The sequence below is a fragment of the Nerophis ophidion genome, linkage group LG06 (assembly GCF_033978795.1).
Source record: "Nerophis ophidion isolate RoL-2023_Sa linkage group LG06, RoL_Noph_v1.0, whole genome shotgun sequence".
Classification (NCBI taxonomy): domain Eukaryota; kingdom Metazoa; phylum Chordata; class Actinopteri; order Syngnathiformes; family Syngnathidae; genus Nerophis; species Nerophis ophidion.
Window position 1 is genome coordinate 59,834,292 of NC_084616.1, and position 20,012 is coordinate 59,854,303.

At 40.7% G+C, this 20,012-nt stretch overlaps 1 protein-coding gene across 2 annotated transcripts in view; it reads left to right on the forward strand.

Moving 5' to 3' along the window:
- Nucleotides 1–20,012, forward strand: part of LOC133555033 (ELKS/Rab6-interacting/CAST family member 1) — a 488,824-nt gene that overhangs the window by 150,759 nt on the left and 318,053 nt on the right. For both annotated transcript variants that reach the window (XM_061904451.1, XM_061904452.1), the window contains exons 9-10: nucleotides 1,069–1,116; nucleotides 3,905–4,098. In XM_061904451.1, coding sequence (XP_061760435.1) covers nucleotides 1,069–1,116; nucleotides 3,905–4,098 — 242 coding nt within the window. The remainder of the gene's footprint in view (nucleotides 1–1,068; nucleotides 1,117–3,904; nucleotides 4,099–20,012) is intronic.

Consider the following 20,012-nt stretch of genomic DNA (forward strand, 5'->3'; position numbering starts at 1 on the left):
AATATCATTCACGAATCTTTCATCCTCGCTCAAATTAATGGGGAAATTGTCGTTTTCTCAACCCGATAAGCTGTTGCTGCTGGAGGCTCCCATTATAAACAATGTGAGGACGTGAGGAGCCCTCATCCTTGTGACGTCATCGTCTGCTACTTCCGGTAGAGGCAGGGCTTTTTTTTATCAACACTAAAAGTTGAGAACTTTATCGTGGATGTTCTCTACTAAATCCTTTCAGCAAAAATATTGCAATATCGCAAAATGATCAAGTATGACACATAGAATGGACCTCTATCCCCGTTAAAATAAGAAAATCTCATTTCAGTAGGCCTTTAAACCGGCAGTTAATAGACAACACCCCAAAGCCAAATAAGACATACAAATCCTCCATTTTATCCTACATTCATTCATGTATTTTTTACTTTCCTAAAAGCTCAAATATCTCATCCAATTCAGGCGCCAAACCAAAAATCTCTCGTGATATTTTTGAAAAATAATTAAACAAAGTAAAATAAAAATTTTATTGTATAATATTTTATAGCTTTCAAATTTTTAAGTGTGGATGATTATGAATTTTCTCAGAAAGTTAATAGTACCATAATAACCTGATCACATTTTTCTATTTTGGAAAATTTGGTTTGAGTATTTTACATATTTATTTCAATAGACACACGCGCAGGAAAGACTAATAGAAAGGAGCATTTTTAAAATGATTATTCTACGGTGTGAAATTTGTAGGATTTATTGTCAGAAAGCATTTGCGTCAAAAAAAGAAAAACATTTAATGGTGTAATAACATCACAGCCAACCAAGAGAAACATTACTGGACCCAAACTTTATATGAAATACAACCCAAATAGGTAACCAATAAAGACAAATCACAGGAAATCAACCAACATAGAATGTGCACAGATGCTGATGAGGGAAGTAATTCTGCTTAAATCTAAAAAGTCAAAACAGAAGTGATGTTGTTTTGTGTGGTGTGTGGTGGTGATTGTGTGACCATAGGACTTGTCAGAGTAATCAACCTTTTAACCAAATAATCATCTCTTCATCTTCTTTCCTTTTGTGAAGGTTCCGGCCAAAATCGATGTACTTCCAGCCATAAGCGACAGCTCCACAGTAAGTACCATAGTGTTATTTTGTCACCTTTTTGTTTCTACAGTTTAGCTCTTCATATACAGTGCCAGTCAAAAGTTTAGACACACCCTCTCATGGTTTTAATAAAGTGTGTTTGACTGCTGAGAATTTTCTTTTAGCAAAACTTCAACAGAATTTGATCTGCCCGAGTTTTAGTTAGTCTTAGTATTAGGTAGTAATCCCTTCTGCCTTGAAAGCTATCATCTAACAGCAGAAATTATGTTTAATTCAAATTTTAAGTAGCTAAATTGTGTCCCTGCATACCAAAAGGCTAAAAAATTTCACCAACTATTTTAGTCTTCTATAGATTGTATTTTTCAATGACTCTCTTTGTCTACTGCACACCTAAACAAGTCTTTCTGATAGTATGAATCACAAAATCAATCCATCCATCCATCCATCTTCTTCCGCTTATCCGAGGTCGGGTCGCGGGGGCAACAACCTAAGCAGGGAAACCCAGACTTCCCTTTCCCCAGCCACTTCGTCTAGCTCTTCCCGGGGGATCCCGAGGCGTTCCCAGGCCAGCCGGGAGACATAGTCTTCCCAACGTGTCCTGGGTCTTCCCCGTGGCCTCCTACCGGTTGGACGTGCCCTAAACGCCTCCCTCGGGAGGCGTTCGGGTGGCATCCTGACCAGATGCCCGAACCACCTCATCTGGCTCCTCTCAATGTGAAGGAGCAGCGGCTTTACTTTGAGTTCCTCCCGGATGGCAGAGCTTCTCACCCTATCTCTAAGGGAGAGCCCCGCCACCCGGCGGAGGAAACTCATTTCGGCCGCTTGTACCTGTGATCTTATCCTTTCGGTCATGACCCAAAGCTCATGACCATAGGTGAGGATGGGAACGTAGATCGACCGGTAAATCGAGAGCTTTGCCTTCCGGCTCAGCTCCTTCTTCACCACAACGGATCGGTACAGCGTCCGCATTACTGAAGACGCCGCACCGATCCGCCTGTCGATCTCACGATCCACTCTTCCCTCACTCGTGAACAAGACTCCTAGGTACTTGAACTCCTCCACTTGGGGCAGTGTCTCCTCCCCAACCCGGAGATGGCATTCCACCCTTTTCCGGGCGAGAACCATGGACTCGGACTTGGAGGTGCTGATTCTCATTCCGGTCGCTTCACACTCGGCTGCAAACCGATCCAGTAAGAGCTGAAGATCCCGGTCAGATGAAGCCATCAGGACCACATCATCTGCAAAAAGCAGGGACCTAATCCTGCGGTCACCAAACCGGAACCCCTCAACGCCTTGACTGCGCCTAGAAATTCTGTCCATAAAAGTTTTGAACAGAATCGGTGACAAAGGACAGCCTTGGCGGAGTCCAACTCTCACTGGAAATGTGTTCGACTTACTGCCGGCAATGCGGACCAAGCTCTGGCACTGATCGTACAGGGAGCGGACCGCCACAATAAGACAGTCCGATACCCCATACTCTCTGAGCACTCCCCACAAAATCAAGACAGTCTATGATTGTTCCTGTATACCAGGGGTGTAAAACTCAAATACAGAGTGGGCCAAAATGTAAAACCAGACAAAGCCGCGGGCCGATGTTGAACAAATTAACCTTTTAATAGGGACCCGAACAAGTTTTGCATTGAATATTGAACAAGCAAGGCTTATATAACTTTATAGTGACATGCAAAATCGAGTTTCAAATAATAATAATAATTTAAAAATATCAATGGCATATCAAATAAAATTTAAATACAAATTGAATGCCTCTTTTTGGCGGTGGGGTTGAGGTGGACAGGGTTTGGTGATAGCGGGGGGTGTATATTGTAGCGTCCCGAAAGAGTTAGTGCTGCAAGGCGTCCTGGGTATTTGTTCTGTTGTGTTTATGTTGTGTTACGGTGCGGATGTTCTCCCGAAATGTGTCATTCTTGTTTGGTGTGGGTTCACAGTGTGGCGCATATTTGTAACAGTGTTAAAGATTTTATACGGCCGCCCTCAGCGTGACCTGTATGGCTGTTGACCAAGTATGTCTTGCATTCACTTGTGTGTGTGTGTAAAAGCCGCATATATAATGTGACTGGGCCGGCATGCTGTTTGTATAGAGGAAAAGCGGACGTGGAGACAGGTTGTAGAGAACGCCAAAGGCAGTGCCTTTAAAGCCCACCCCAAATATTGTTGTCCGGGATGAAATTTGGGAGGGGCACTGAACTTTGGGAGTCTCCCGGGAAAATCGAAAGGGTTGGCAAGTAAGAGTGTTAGCGGTGAATGCGGTGTTACAGCGGGCCATGTGAAATTACACCGGGGGCCAGAGTTTGCCACCCATGGTGTATACAGTATTTATTCCCAGTATTCTCCCAGCTGATATGTTACATAGCTTTTCCGTAAAATCCCGTATTGGCGAGGGACAGTTAAGGCTCATGGATGCTTTGCCGAGGTCTGTAACTACTCAGTGGCCTAGCGGTTAGAGTGTCCGCCCTGAGATCGGTAGGTTGAGAGTTCAAACCCCGGCCGAGTCATACCAAAGACTATAAAAAAAAAATGGGACCCATTACCTCCCTGCTCGCCACTCAGCATCAAGGGTTGGAATTGGGCTGCTGCCCACTGCTCCCCTCACCTCCCAGGGGGTGATCAAGGGTGATGGGTCAAATGCAGAGAATAATTTTGCCACTCCAAGAGTGTGTGTGACAATCATTGGTAATTTAACTTTAACTTTAAATTCCTAAAGCCTTGTAGAGGATGTCCAAAATAGGCCACAGGATATATGCTTTAGTACTGATCTGTCACCGCACCTGATGAAACCACTCACCTTCTCCACAAGGCCCATGACACAGAGGACACATTGCGGAAGTGTCCAGACATTCCAGATCGCCTGAGGCTTCTAGAACAGGAAGTGGCTCGCTACAGAGAGGAATCTGGGAAGTCGCAAGCCGAGGTGGAAAGGCTGATGGGGGCACTGAAGGACGCTGAGGTGGACCGATCTTGTAAAGAGAAGATAATTAATGATCTTGAGAGGTGAGTTTCTAATAGTCCCAGACACTATGTATGAACTCCTCCTGGGTGTCCTCAGGCTGTTGTGTATTTCCAAGTTACTGGTTCGTTTTATGTTCTTGATTCATTCCTAAGTGCTTTATTTATAAAGGAGCGATCCGCAATATAAACTGTCTCAATCACTTCCTCCCGGCCCTTGAAACTCCTTCTCCTTCTCCTTCTTGCTCTTGTATTTTAGCCTGATGATATCCAATTTAGGAAATGCCAACTGGGAATTATGTACAGTAATTGTCTCGTTTTTAATCTTTCAACTAAATGTCCTATTGCTTTTTTTATGTGCATAAATGATTCCAGACCTGGGTGAGTAGACACTGAGTGTACTTGTTACTCAGCACTAACAAAGCACATTGTGGTGTGTGTCTCTCTCTTGTGCCATGACCTCTAAGCCACTTTCAAACTTCCCCATGTATAACATGAAGAGTTAAGGAGCAAAAATCGGTAGACGTAATTCCCCCAATTTTGAGCTATGAGTACCACAATTCTCTACCAGGAGGTAAAATCATATTTTCTGTAAAAGCAGCTTATCTTGTAAAATATTCTGTTACCTCAGAAACAGCAAGCGCCCTGCTTTCTGTCTTTTGTCGCATAAACAGTTAAAATCCATCAGGCCAATCAATCAATTCATTGAAATTTGATGACGTCATCCAGCATCAAAGGCCATGTTTGCTCACTTTGTGTCTGTTTTGCCGGGATTGTAACTTAAAGGCCTACTGAAACCCACTACTACCCACCACGCAGTCTGATAGTTTATATATCAATGATGAAATATTAACATTGTAACACATGCCAATACGGCCTTTTTAGTTTACTAAATTGCAATTTTAAATTTCCCGGGAGTTTCTTCTTGAAAACATCGTGTAATGATGACGTGTACGCAAGACCTCACGGGTTTTTAGGAAGTATGAGCGCTGCACACACACACAGCTAAAAGTCGTCTGCTTTAACGGCATAATTACACAGTATTTTGGAGATCTGTGTTAATGAATCTTCTTGCAATTTGTTCAATTCATATTGGAGAAGTCAAAGTAGAAAGATGGAGTTGGGAAGCTTTAGCCTTTAGCCACACAAACACACGGTGATTCCTTGTTTAAAATTCCTGGAGGTAAAACTTTACTATGGATCAGATCACGGTCAAGGGAACATGGATCCCGACTACATGTTAACCGGCAGGTTTCAGTAAGAAAATTGTGGTTAAAAAGTCGCTTCTTACCGGAGAAGAGCTGAGCTTGTGCCGTCCATAGCTGCTGTCAACTCCCCTGAGACATTGGCGTCAAGACACCTGTGGAGGCACACCTCCGACTTATAAGGTATTATCAAACCCACTAAAACACTAGCAACACAATAGAAAGATAAGGGATTTCCCAGAATTATCCTAGTGAATGTGTTCAAAAACATCAGAATCCGTCCCAATGCAATTACATTTTTTTTTTTTTCTAATCCGTCGCTATCAATATCCTCAAACACGAATCTGTCATCCTCGCTCAAATTAATGGGGAAATTGTTGATCCGAATAGCACTTTTTGTTGGAGACTCCCATTAAAATCAATGTGAATATGTGAGGAGCCCCCACACTTGTGACGTCATCGTCTGCGACTTCCGGTAGAGGCAGGGCCTTTCTCTTAGCACCGAAAGTTGCGAACTTTATCGTGGATGTTCTCTACTAAATCCTTTCAGCAAAAATATGGCAATATCGCGAAATGATCAAGTAAGACACATAGAATGGACCTGCTATCCCCATTTAAATAAGAAAATCTCATTTCAGTAGGCCTTTAATTAAAGCATCAACAATGAGTAACTTTGATGAAATCAGTGACTGTGTGGTGCCCTTGCCGACTGGGCTCAAAAAAGAGATGCTGTCCGGATAAATTTGAGCGGTCCGTGAGCAAGAAAGGTTGACACACTCCAGTGGGAAAAATCCTGTCTATTGTACGTAATGTACAAGATACGTGTGTAGCCACTATTCTCCCGAATGACAAACTCAATTTTATGTTCACTCTGCTGTTGTTGTCTTATGATTCAGCTGTCAATGTAAAGATGATAATGCAGCGGTCAATCTAAAACCTGGACACCCCTGTCCAGGGATCTCCCAGAAATGTATATATGATGTCTGTTTGGAATAGATAAGTTAATTTGTGATGGAATGTAGCCCGCCTTCCAGAATGCAGCTGGGATAGGCTCCAGCCACCCCCGCAATTCCCGAGAGGGACAAGTAGTAGAAAATGGATGGAATAAGCATTCCTCTTACGTACTTGTAGGGCCACACTAGCATCATATAAGATTGGTCTGTTTTTACAAACAAAGGCTGTTTGGAATGATCTGTTTTGCTGCAAAGTTTGTCAATTTATTTTTTGTAATAAATGTCCATTTGAAGGGGCAGCATGGTGCGTTAGGGGTTAGTGCATGCACCTCACAATACGAAGGTCCTGGGTTCGATCCTGGGCTCGGGATATTTCTGTGTGAGCTTTGCATGTTCTCACCGTGACTGCGTGGGTTCCCTCCGGGTACTCCGGCTTCCTCCCACCTCCAAAGACATGCACCTGGGGATCGGTTGATTGGCAACACTAAACTGGCCTTAGTGTGTGAATGTGAGTGTGAATGTTGTCTGTCTATCTGTGTTTGCCTTGTGATGAGGTGGTGACTTGTCCAGGGTGTACCCCGCCTACCGCCCGAATGCAGCTGAGATAGGCTCCAGCACCCACCGCGACCCCGAAAGGGACAAGTGGTAGGAAATGGATGGATGGATGGATGGATGTGAATTTGAGACTATGATTTGTAGTTTTTGGAAACGGTTCAATTGCAACTCACATCAGCCGAATGGCTGTTCCATGAAAAGCGCCTCAAAAGTTTTAATCAATACATAAAAATGGAGATACTGTTTTTGCGACTAAACTCTTCACATGTTAACTATGCCATATTGACAAAAACCTGGACCCCCGGAAATGAAGGTTCCCTGAAGGCAGTACATGTGTCATACCTTTTCTGCAAACAATCACTCATTGTCATCACAATTTCCAGAATCATTGCTATCATCTGTCATGATATGTCTTTTCTCTCCATATTGCATGCTTTCTGTCATTTGTGTGAGTTTTAGTGTCAAATTTGTGATTTGTTTATGCTCATACTTTACATTGACACAGTAAGCATGTACATGTGTGTTTTTGCAGTTGACAGAATGCCAGTTGTAGGTTGTGTCCACTCCAGCCCAGGCGCTGAATATTTATAGTGTCCGCTTTCCCTTGGCACATTTTTACTTGATTATCATTTGACTTATGGCTTGGATCGACGTCTATGAGTAGTTGTTTTGGCCAATGTCCTACTAGCAAATGTTTATTTTAAGGTTACATTTTTGTGTGTATAAAAATATGGACAAAAACAATCGGAGAAGATGTGTGTTCACGTATTGTGGTTGCATATTGTGTTTGTCATGAATGCAGCTTGGTGTGTTGGTACATTAAGTCTGTTTTTATATTGTTGAGCATCTTCCTGCAGCCAAAATGCATAACACAGTGACAAGTAGAGGAACTTTGAGCATGGTTCATTCCACTTCTTTGTTGTCCTTGGGCAAGACACCCACCTTGCTCCCAGTTCCATCCACACTGGTGTACATGTAGCATCAATGTAGATCAGGGGTCACCAACCTTTTCGAAACCAAAAGCTACTTCTTGGGTACTGTTTAATGCAAAAGGCTACCAGTTTGATACACACTTAAATATACTGCCAGAAATAGTCAATTTGCTCAATTTACCTTTAATAAATATATATATATATATATATATATATATATATATATATATATATATATATATATATATATATATATATATATATATATATATATAAAATGGGTCTTTCTGTCTTTCATTCCGTCATAAATTTTTTGCCCTTTTACAGAAGGTTTTTTGAAGAGAATAAATGATGAAAAAAACACTTATTTGAACGGTTTAAAAGAGGAGAAAACACACAAAAAATGAAAATTTAATTTTGAAACAGTTTATCTTCAATTTTGACTCTTTAAAATTCAAAATTCAACCAAAAAAAAGAAGAGAAAAACTAGCTAATTTGAATGTTTTTAAAAAATTAAAAAAATAATTTATGGATTATCATTAGTAATTTTTCCTGATTAAGATTAATTTTAAAATGTTGATGACATGTTTTAAATAGGTTAAAATCCAATCTGCACTTTGTTAGAATATATGACAAATTGGACCAAGCTATATTTCTAACAAAGACAAATCATTATTTCTTCTAGATTTTCCAGAACAACAATTTGAAAATAAATTCAAAAGACTTCGAAATAAGATTTAAATTTGATTCTACAGATTTTCTAGATTTGCCAGAATAATTTTTTTGAATTTTAATCATGATAAGTTTGAAGAAATATTTCACAAATATTCTTTGTCGAAAAAACAGAAGCTAAAAAAGAGGAATTAAATTGAAATGTATTTATTATTCTTTAAAATAAAAAACATAAATTTACTTGAACATTAATTTAAATTGTCAGGAAAGAAGAGGAAATAATTTAAAAGGTAAAAAGTTATGTGTTTAAAAATCCTAAAATTATTATTAAGGTTGTATTTTTTCTCTAAAATTGTCATTCTGAAAGTTATAAGAAGCAAAGTAAAAAAAATGAAGAAATGATTTTATTCAAACAAGTGAAGCCTAATAAGTCTTTAAAATATTTTCTTGGATTTTCAAATTCTATTTGAGTTTGTCTCTCTTAGAATCAAAAATGTCAAGCAAAGCGAGACCAGCTTGCAGGTAAATAAATAACATTTGAAAAATAGAGGCAGCTCACTGGTAAGTGCTGCTATTTGAGCTATTTTTAGAACAGGCCAGCGGGCGACTCATTTGGTCCTTACGGGCGACCTGTTGCCCACGGGCACCGCGTTGGTGACCCCTGATGTAGATCATGGGTTTCTAAATACAAAGCTCTTTGAGTCACTAGAAAAAAGGTGCTATATAAAGATAATTCACTTCACAACTCTTGTATCTCAAAGCAGCCTCTGCCCTTGAAATTAATTGTTATTGTTTAAATCTGCGCATTACATTTATCACAACTGCACTGTTTAGTTTGTCTAAAAAAATATTGTTTTAAACAATCCTCTCTGAGACCAATTGAACAAAACATTGTTGACAAACTGAATAGTCTAGTTGTGACAGACCAAATGCCCTGAAAATACAATGACCTGAATAAATGACATCCATTAAGTCATCCATATCTGGCCATTCCAAAACAATTTTATAAAATATGCCACCATGTAAATTGCCTTTTATAAGTAAAACCAATACTCTTAGATAATAAATACTGTTTGAACGTCACTACAATAGCATGTACTCTAAACCAGTGTTTTTCAACCACTGTGCCGCGGTGAGATATTGTCTGGTGTACCGTGGGAGATTATTTAATTTCACTCAATTGGGTTAAAAAAAAAAAAAATTGCAAACCCTTCCATACAGCTTATTCCCTTTGGGGTCGCGGGGGGCGCTGGTGCCTAGCTCAGCTACAATCTAACCAATAATTATAATCCACAAATCTTCCGTTGTTGAGTGTCTGTGCTGTCTAGAGCACAGCAGAGTATCCGTGTAATACTCTTCCATATCAGTAGGTGGCAGCAGGTAGCTAATTGCTTTGTAGATGTCGGGAACTTGGTTTGTCATGATCACAATATGGAGGCAACAGCGGGAGGCAGCATGCAGGTAAAAAGGTATCTAATGCTTAAACCAAAAATAAACAAAAGGCGAGTGACGCTAAGAAAAGGCATTGAAGCTTAGGGATGGCTATAATAAATAAAGCTAAAACTGAACTGGCTGCAAAGTAAACAAAAATAGAATGCTGGACAACAGCAAAGCCTTACAGGGTGTGGAGCTGCAGACGGCGTCCACAAAGTACATCCGTACATGACATGACAATCAACAGCAAAATAGGAGCGCAAGACAAGAATTAAATCGCTACATACAGGAAAACACCAAAAAACTCCAAATAAGTCAGGGCGAGATGTGACAGGTCTTGACAGTACACTTACTTTGAGACAAGAGCTATCGTGATGCATGCTTGGTTATGGTTTAAAATAATATCCAACAATTGCGAGAACGTATTTTTACTGTCAATATCAGCTATTTCGTTTTTTTAAGTTTTCTGCTGGTGGTGTGCCTCGAGATGTTTTCAATTAAAAAAATGTGCCGTGGCTCAGAAAAGGTTGAAAAACACCGCTCTAAACAACTAGAGTGTTTTGAAAAAATAATGTAATTGGAATATTGTATTGCATATACTTTGTGGAGTGCACTAATGTGTGTCTCCTTTTGGATAATTCTCTTGTCAAGTGTTGCCAAGTCCACATTTTATCTCATGATTCTAAGTTACTTGTTTTTATAGCTCTGCTGTGTGTTTCTCTGATGACATCTAGCAACACAATCTCTGACGTATGTAAGGGACTTGCTGGAGAAGTCACTTCCAGTATGACAACACAAGTGACGTGTTTGCCTGTGAACCAAAACTACTGCTCAACCATCCAGTTTGTTGGGTCAGGAGCAGACTTAATAGATTGAAACACAGCTTTGCAGCTTCCCAATATTTCTATTGATAGATGTTGATCATTTGTGACAGCGTGCAAGATGGCTCGCTGCAGCTTGTGTGTTGCAGCAGGCCTTGATTAGCTGGGTCGGCTGCTAACAAGGTAGGCCATATTTTTAATGGTTTATTTTTCTGATTTTGTTTTTTGCTTTTCCTTCTTCGCAGAGGGCAGGGTTGTGTTGATCTCTGAATGCCGTGTAAATGCGCACATCAACTGTCTGATCAAATGTTATGATTGCTTCTTCAAATATTACTTCAGCCGAGGGCGAAAATGCTTGTAACTTAAAGGGGAACATTATCACAATTTCTGAAGGGTTGAAACCAATAAAAATCAGTTCCCAGCGGCTTATTTGATTTTTCAAAGTTTTTCTCAACATTTTACCCATCACGCAATATCCCGAAAAACGGCTTCAAAGTGCCTGGTTTAACCATCGTTATATCCACCCGTCCATTATCCTGTGATGTCACAGCGTAATCACACAGAAACAAACATGGGGGATAGCACAGAAAGGTATAGCGATATTAGCTCGGATTCAGACTCGGATTTCAGCTCCTTAAGCGATTCAACAGATTATGCATGCATTGAAAACTAAATTAAAATAGAAATTGAAGCTTTTGAGCTATAACACGACAGACAGCAGCATGGGAGGAAGCGCGAACGAATTCGGCGATTGCCTTTTAACCAACGATTGGTATGTGTTTGTTTGGCATTAAATGTGGTTGGAGGGAAAGGCTGGATGCAAATATAGCTACAAATGAGGCAGAATGATGCAATATGTACATACAGCTAGTCTAAAGAGCATGTTAGCATCGATTAGCTTGCAGTCATGCCGTGACCAAATATGTCTGATTAGCACATTGCACATAAGTCATTAACATCAACAAAACTCACCTTTGTGATTTCGTTGACTTTATCATAGGAAATGCATCTGCTTTGAGTGTCGCAGGATATCCACACATTCTTGCCATCTCTGTCGTAGCACAGCTGTCGTCGCTACAGTGTGCAGAACAAACAAGGGACTTTCGCATCGTTTGACCACTGGTGCAACTTGAATCCGTCTCTGTTCGTTTTGTTACACCCTCCGACAACACTCCGACGAGGCATGATGTCTCCAAGGTACGGGAAAACAGTCGAAAAAACGGAAAATAACAGAGCTGATTTGACTTGGTGTGTGTAATGTGTTTGAGAAAATGGCGGGTCGCTTCACGATGTGACGTCACGGGTGAAAGGTCATCGCTCCGACAGGCGAAGAATTGATAGGCGTTTAAACCGCCAAATTCATCCATTTATAGTTCAGAAATCAGTTAAAAAAACATGTGGTCTTTTTTCTGCAACATCAAGGTATATATTGACGCTTACATAGGTCTGGTGATAATGTTCCCCTTTAAGGTATGCTCACAACTTAAAATGTAACAAATAGCCGAGCGATACTTAGAATTACTCCTGAGTTAAAGGGGAACATTATCACCAGACCTATGTAAGCGTCAATATATACCTTGATTTTGCAGAAAAAAAGACCATATATTTTTTTAACCGATTTCCGACCTCTAAATGGGTGAATTTTGGCGAATTATACGCCTTTCTATTATTTGCTCTCGGAGCGATGACGGAGCGAGGTAGTCAAGCCGCCATTTTCTCAAACACATTACACGCAGCAAGTCAAATCAGCTCTGTTATTTTCCGTTTTATCGACTGTTTTCCGGTACCTTGGAGACATCATCCCTCGTCGGTGTGTTGTCTGAGGATGTAACAACACGATCAGGGACAGATTCAAGTTGATTTACGTAGAATGTGCATCGATTAACACGGCATGCTAATCGATGCTAACATGCTATTTAGGCTAGCTGTATGTACATATTGCATCATTATGCCTCATTTGTAGCCATATTTGCATCCAGCCTTTACCTCCATCCACATTTAATGCCAAACAAACACTTACCAATCGACAGATTTAAGTTGCTCCAGTGTCAAGAGATGCGAAAGTCCCTCGTTTGGTTCGCACATTTTACCGGCGATGCTACGACAGACCTGGCACAGAGATGAATGGATACCCTGCAACACTCAAAGCAGATGCATTTCCAACAATAAAGTCAACAAAATCACAAAGGTGAGTTTTGTTGATGTTATTGACTTATGTGTTAATCATACATATTTGGTCGCGGCATGACTGCCAGCTAATCGATCGTTTGGTCTGCACATTTTACCGGCGATGCTAAGGCAGTCATGGCCGAAAAGCGTCAATAGCGATTCGCTCAATAGCTTCAGTTTCTTCTTCAATTTCGTTTTCGCTATCTGCCTCCATACTCCAACCATTCATTTCAATACATGCGTAATCTGTTGAATCGCTTAAACGACTGAAATCAGAGTATGAATCCGAGCTAATGTCCCTATATTTTGCTGTGCTATCCGCCTGGATTGCATGTATATCACTGGATGACGTCACAGGAAAATGGACGGTGGCTTCACAGATAGCGAAAATCAGGCACTTTACAGCCTTTTTTCGGGATATTCTATGATAGGTAAAATTTTGAAAAAAACTTCGAAAAATAAAATAAGCCACTGGGAACTGATTTTTATTGGTTTGAACCCTTCTGAAATCGTGATAATGTTCCCCTTTAAGGTTCTTACAAGCTGACTCACCACTGTATGAGGTATAATAGTATATCCAGGACAGTTTTTTTTTATTTTATTTCTTACCCATGACATCAAGTTCTTTCAAATTCGCTGTGTCTCTGAATGGTTCAGTAAGAGCATGGACAATGTGCATGAACTGGATCAAACACAGTTTCCTGCCTTATTCATTGGCCGTTTAGCACACTGTTTGGTCTGGAAACAGCGTGCTCACTTGCACTCTGTGAGAACCCATGCACATCAAGTATGATAAGGATATAGTAGCTCCTGCACAGTTTGGACACACAGTCTACTCCGTTTGTGAGATTCACGCCTCTACTTCGGCTCAACATACTGTATATCAGCTGCAAACATTCAGCCGTCAGCTCAGATATGTGTAGGGGGGCTTAGAGACCTATAGATGGTTTGAGATTCCGAGCCAAAAGAGTCTGTTATCAGTGGGGAATCCACTGTGCTCGTACCCAGTCACTGTTTACATCTGACTGATTTGGAAGTGTTTACAATGTTGTTATCTGCAATGCATGTCAAATATATTCCTTATGTAATTATTTATTATATTTATGAACTCAAGTGCAAGGTCCAGGATTATTTTTTTTTATTTACACGTGTGCCTCCTATATTTCGGCCGTTTGTTGCCTTTTGTAAATTGCATTTCTTCAGTGTTATTTATTTTTCAACAGCAACACAGTCAGTCTGTATGGTCCCTGTAATTGACTGCCATTGCCTTGTCAGCCATTACCATTGAGATGATGTTGGTCTCACTTTAAGGAAGGAATTTGTTTGAAAAATGACTTGTGTACTTTTAAATATAGCTTGATATGGACACACATACATTGATTTAATCTAACATGCTATACAGTATGTGTGTTTGTGCACATGGGTGGCCAAATGTTTCAATGTGAGGTCTGACAATGACAAAAAGACTTCCTTTTATGTTTCTGTTTCTGTTTTTCTGTCTGGAGAGGAAAGGAAAACCAGATGATTTCACAGATACTCCACACCAATTGGCAAAGCAGTAGACAAAGCTGACATTGAACAGTGCCAGTTTAGTCATCTTAGGCATGATAACATGATGTTTATTCGTGTGAATGCTCCATAATATATTACCTTAATCCTGAAAAAATAATGAATCAATGAGTATGCCCAACAATGTGGTCAATGAGGTTAGTGGTGTGAGTAGTGTATATGTATGTTGCAGGGATTAGTACGTCAGTTTTCATTTATCCTGCCAAAAATCAGCCGAATAATGAAACCATTCCCTTTCCCTAGATAGTTAGTCATTTATGCATTTTACCCTCCACTCTGCAGAGGAATACGTCGGGCATATAAGAATCAGAATAATAAGACTAATACATTTAAACCGCCACAAATATATTTAGCGCTAACTGTTAGGAGGTAGTATGCATCGCAAGTTAGCTCCCAAATCCCATATGGTACTTATTACAAGTGAAAAACAGGAAGTGCTTCCTACATCATTCATTTATTCGAGAATAAATACAAACATGCACGAAAGGCAAAGTATTCGCCATGGAAGCGGAGATCCAGACATACAGCGCAACGCCGCAAGTTTAGGGAGTGTTCAATAAGGTTGAAGAGTGAACAGGTAAGAACAACTCCACAAATGTGCAGCCCAGATTTTGACTAGTGGAGTCAAGACGAGCAAGAGTGCTAAGAAGACGCACTGTTTTGTAATACTTCGCCTTTCCAGTCAAAACCATAAACCATGTCGGGGTGTCCAAAGTGTCACAGTGGCTCATTTTTAAGGGTTGTGGCAAATTTTAGAGTCAAAATAAACACAGCCATTTAAGAAATAGATCAATAAGTAATATTGTCAGGAGAGTAAACTGAAACATCACAGGGTCAACACGGATAAAACACAACCATTCACCCTCAAATTCACATTCTAGGGCCAATTTTAGTGTTGCCAATCAAACCGGTCCCCAGGTACATTTCTTTGGAGGATTGAGGAAGCCGGAGTACCCGGATGGAACCCACGCAGTCACGGAGAAAACACCAAAACTATACACAGAAAGACCCCAAACCCTGGAGCCTCTTATTGTGAGACACTAGCACTAACTTCTGTTCCACCGTGCTGCCCATCGTATCCCTCAGTCAACCAGATACTGACTTCTGCCACGCTTTCTGGAGTAACAGTGTCGACTGGGTGACCACCGACCATGAGCAGAGGAGTAGAAGGCATTGACTGAAGGCACAGAGGACTGGTAAAGACTGGCCATGGACATGAACCACCAGATATCGCTTGATGGATGGAGGCAGCTGGAGTTAGTCCGCGCAAGGCTTATGATCATGGTGATCTTGAAGCTGGGGGGAAAGCTTCCTGCAGGAGCCAGCAAATTTTAAGTCTTGAGACGACAGCCATACCTCTTCTCCAGGTTAAGTGCGGAATGGTATCCTGTGGCGATCCGCCAGCCTATGTTTCCGGGCAGCCGTCTGGAACAATGCCTGTCTTGTTTCCGCCACAACCGATGGGCTTGTGCTGGAGGGGATGGCGAGCTCTGACTGCTGAGTCCGTAGGTGACTTTAAAAATAGACATACCTGTGGCCGAGGAGGTGAGGGATTTGTGAGCATACTTCACCCAAGGGAGGTGGAAGGACCAGGACAAAGGGTTTCGGTGGCACTCACCGTGGAGAGCGGCCTCCAGGTCCTGGTTAGCCTGCTCCATCTGGCCGTTGGTCTGGGGATGATAACCAGATGAAAGGCTCCGGGTGGCTCCCAATGCCTTGCAAAAAGCCATCCAAACTTGGTAAGCAAATTGGGGTCCCCTGTCTTAGATTAGGTCCTGAGGGATACCTTGTAGGCGGAAAACATGCTTGACCAGAAGTCGTGTAGTCTCGAGGGAAGTAGGTAGTTTGGACCGGGGAATGAAATGAGCCATCTTAGAAAACTGATTGACCACATTGAGTATGACTGAGGTGTCTCGGAAAACTGGAAGGCCTGTGATTAAATCTAAAGCTATGTGGGACTATGTCCGTGAAGGAATAGGCAGAGGGTGAAGGAGACGATAAGAGGCCTTGTACTGGCACAGGCAGAGCAGGGGTTCAGAAAGTCCTTGCCTGCCACCAGAATCTCTGCAATGCCAAAAACAGAGTGAACCTCATGCCAGGATGACACGATATTTCGGACGCATGTCTACAGATCTCGGTTCATTCGATACTGGCTTGCCAGCTTGAACATTGTCAGGAACCTTGGTCTTGGACGCGGCATGGGCGACCCATCTTTCCAAAAACATTAAATATACTTGTTAAATAAAACCTCTGCCTTGTTTTAATTAGTACTTAAGCCTACTACACCACTGTATTTCAATGTTGATCATTATGGTGTTATTTCAAGAGCCAGATTTTTTCTGAGTTGGTACTTGGTGAAACAACTTTGATAATCACTGCTCTAAACTCAATTAAATTGATGCGAATCCATCTTTTTGTTCTCTTTCTTCCAAATAAGAATCAGTAAAATAGCTGATAAGGCTCAGAGTCATTAAGCAGAATCGCAACCGAAAAAATGTCATCAATTCCCATCCCTATGCCTAACGTACACTCGCTGTGATGTCATGATAGGGAGTAGAAGAAGACAACATCTGCAGCTTTGTTAAATTCCATGCCATGACAATTAAAGTAGTGCTAGATAACGAATGGTGCTCACACAAAATATTATGATGGACATGTTTACTGTGAGGTGTGTACTGACTGATGATGCCAGATTTCAACAACCATGTGTTATTTATTTATTTTTTTTATCATAAAACAGTTCACTAACAAACTGTGCACTGACTCTAAATGATTTTCAAGTTTTATTTATATGGTGGAGTACACCTATTTCTTTTATGAGATAACATAAAAAAATATTTTCTAAATCTTATTCATGCTAGTTTTGATTATTTATTTAGTGATATGAAGACTTTATAAAACAACCTTACCTCCCAGTCTGATCATATCGCTTTTTGCAAAAGGGTAAGCATTCTAATATGCAAGGAAGAGTTTCAGTGTGTCTTTGCCTGTGCGTGTGTGTTTGTGTGTGTGTGCTATATGCATGAGTACATACAGTATTTACTTCACTGTGGTTGTGCAGCATTTTTAAAAAAGATGGGGGAGGAGGGTGATTACGCAGACTTATTCATAAACATAAAAAAAACAAATTTAAATAGAGCGACAGCATATGGTTTGTAGCCTCACTCTTTAAATGTCCATCCTTTTGAAACAACAGGGCCATTACAGTGTGTTGTTGGACGTGTCACATTATTTCAATAATTACAGGTAACATCAGCACGACCTGCTTTTGCTGGACAAGCTTCATCACATTTTAGCTCACAAATAAATGATTTAACAGACACATTCCTTTTTGGCTATTCTGCTCTTCTCACTGTCACCCTGCCATACTGTACACACTTCGGCAATATATATATATATATATATATATATATATATATATATATATATACACCACAACTGTAAAATGGCATTTGTATTGCGATATGTATAAGCGCTGTAAAGAACCTATCAATAATAAACAGTCTTGTCCTGCTTGGATCTGTCAGCACTGCATCAAGACAAATGCCTCAGATAAAACTTCACAGTGTTGACCTAACTGTCTTAATCTAAACTTTCAGTTCCTGCCTTCCCCTTCTCCTCACTTGTTTTACACTATTTCTTTTTATTTTGCTTCACAAAAAGAAAAACATGTATGCGATTCAGATCCTATCGGCTTTGTTTTTCACCAAGTGCACATGCCTTAGTCATTACTCCAACATTTCCCAGTCCGTACAAAATCTCAGGCTTGAGGTTGACTTACATGTTTGTTAAAAAGTCTGCATATGAAATGTAAGCAATTTAGGATTAACACAAATTGTGTTGTTTGAACATCTTAATATATTGTGGCTGCGTGAAATTTCGACAAAGTACATTTGCCACCTGTAGGTTTTTTAATTAAGGTGTGTTTTGCGTCATAAACCGTAATTTTCGTAAAATCTTGTCCCTCGAGACTCCACTTAAAAGAAAATGGAGTCTTTGCGATTCCATTGCTTTGCTGTGATTACAATTGCAGCCTCTGCTTTTGCCGTGATTGTCAAAATAAAAACGAAAGCGGTGGGTGATCCCTCAAATGTAACGTCCTTACTTACTTACTTACTTACCATGACAATGCATGATACTCCTCTCTTCCGGCTTATCATGAGCTGTGTGCTGCTGTGCGACCATACTGATTTTCTATTTTTGTGTGCTTTTCTTTTTTGAACCGTTTTCTTTTTCTTTTCTTTTTTTTTTTTTTTTTACACCATTTACATTGGGGAAATAAAGTTTTTAGTCAGCCACTGATTGTGCAAGTTCTCCCACTTATAATGATGACAGAGGTCTGTAATTTTCATCATAGGTACACTTCAACTGTGAGAGACAGAATGTGAAAAAAAATCCAGTAATTCACAATGTAGGAATTTTAAATAATTTATTTGTAAATTATGGTGTGAAATAAGTATTTGGTCAACCATTCAAAGCTTTCATGTATGTAAGAAGGTACGCTTGTTTTAAGTCTCTGAGAAGGAGACAAGAAAAAGGGAGAAACACATGCAGTTTAATGCCCGCAGCAAAAAGCAACTGCGTGAGGACGTATACTCAAATATCACGATATAGTCATTTTCTATATCGCACAGAGACATACCTGTGATATATCGATATATCGCCCAGGCCAACTCTGGCCCCAGCCCTACTTGTGGCAGAGGAATAGGTCGCTTCACTCGCCTACTCGGTGTGAGTACTTAGCCCGCATCCACTTGTGCCTCCCACAACATGGCTTTTGTTGACAGTTTTGATGCTTTCTGGGAGAGGAGACATCTTTTTTGGAATGATGGACTTCACCTTGACCTCGTATCTGCCAACCTGGTGATTGGCGTGCGGCATCACCCTCTGTTCCTCGCCCATATGGTTTTATTTTTAACAGCAATATACACAATACTGGACTTGGACCTCTTTGTTCCACCAACAATTCATTAATTCTCACCATCATCACTAGCAGAGAATGATACAGATAGCATTCACACAACACTGTAGATATAAATAACCTTAAACAACTTCCCAAAACAGGCAGCATGGTGGAACAGGGGTTAGTGCTTGTGCCTCACAATACGAAGGTCCTGAGTAGTCCTGAGTTCAATCCCGGGCTCGGGATCTTTCTGTGTGGAGTTTGCATGTTCTCCCCTGTGACTGCGTGGGTTCCCTCCGGGTACTCCGGCTTCCTCCCATCTCCAAAGACATGCACCTGGGGATAGGTTGATTGGCAACACTAGAATGGTCCCTAGTGTGTGAATGTGAGTGTGAATGTTGTCTGTCTATCTGTGTTGGCCCTGCGATGAGGTGGCGACTTGTCCAGGGTGTACAGTGCCAGCTGAGATAGTCTCCAGCACCCCCTGCGACACCAAAAGGGACAAGTGGTAAAAAATGGATGGATTGATGGAACTTCCAAAACATCAGTACCCATTGGTTACAGTCACAAATACACCGATCACTATTAACATGACACTATTAAATATTCGTTCTCTGGTCAGTAAGTCTTTTATTAGTAATAATTTTATTTTAGACAACAAACTCAGGTATGGCAGGGTACAGATGCACCAGTTGTTCTCACGAAGGCCTCTTCATCCAATTTTAACTTTGCTTTTTCAGTCGGAA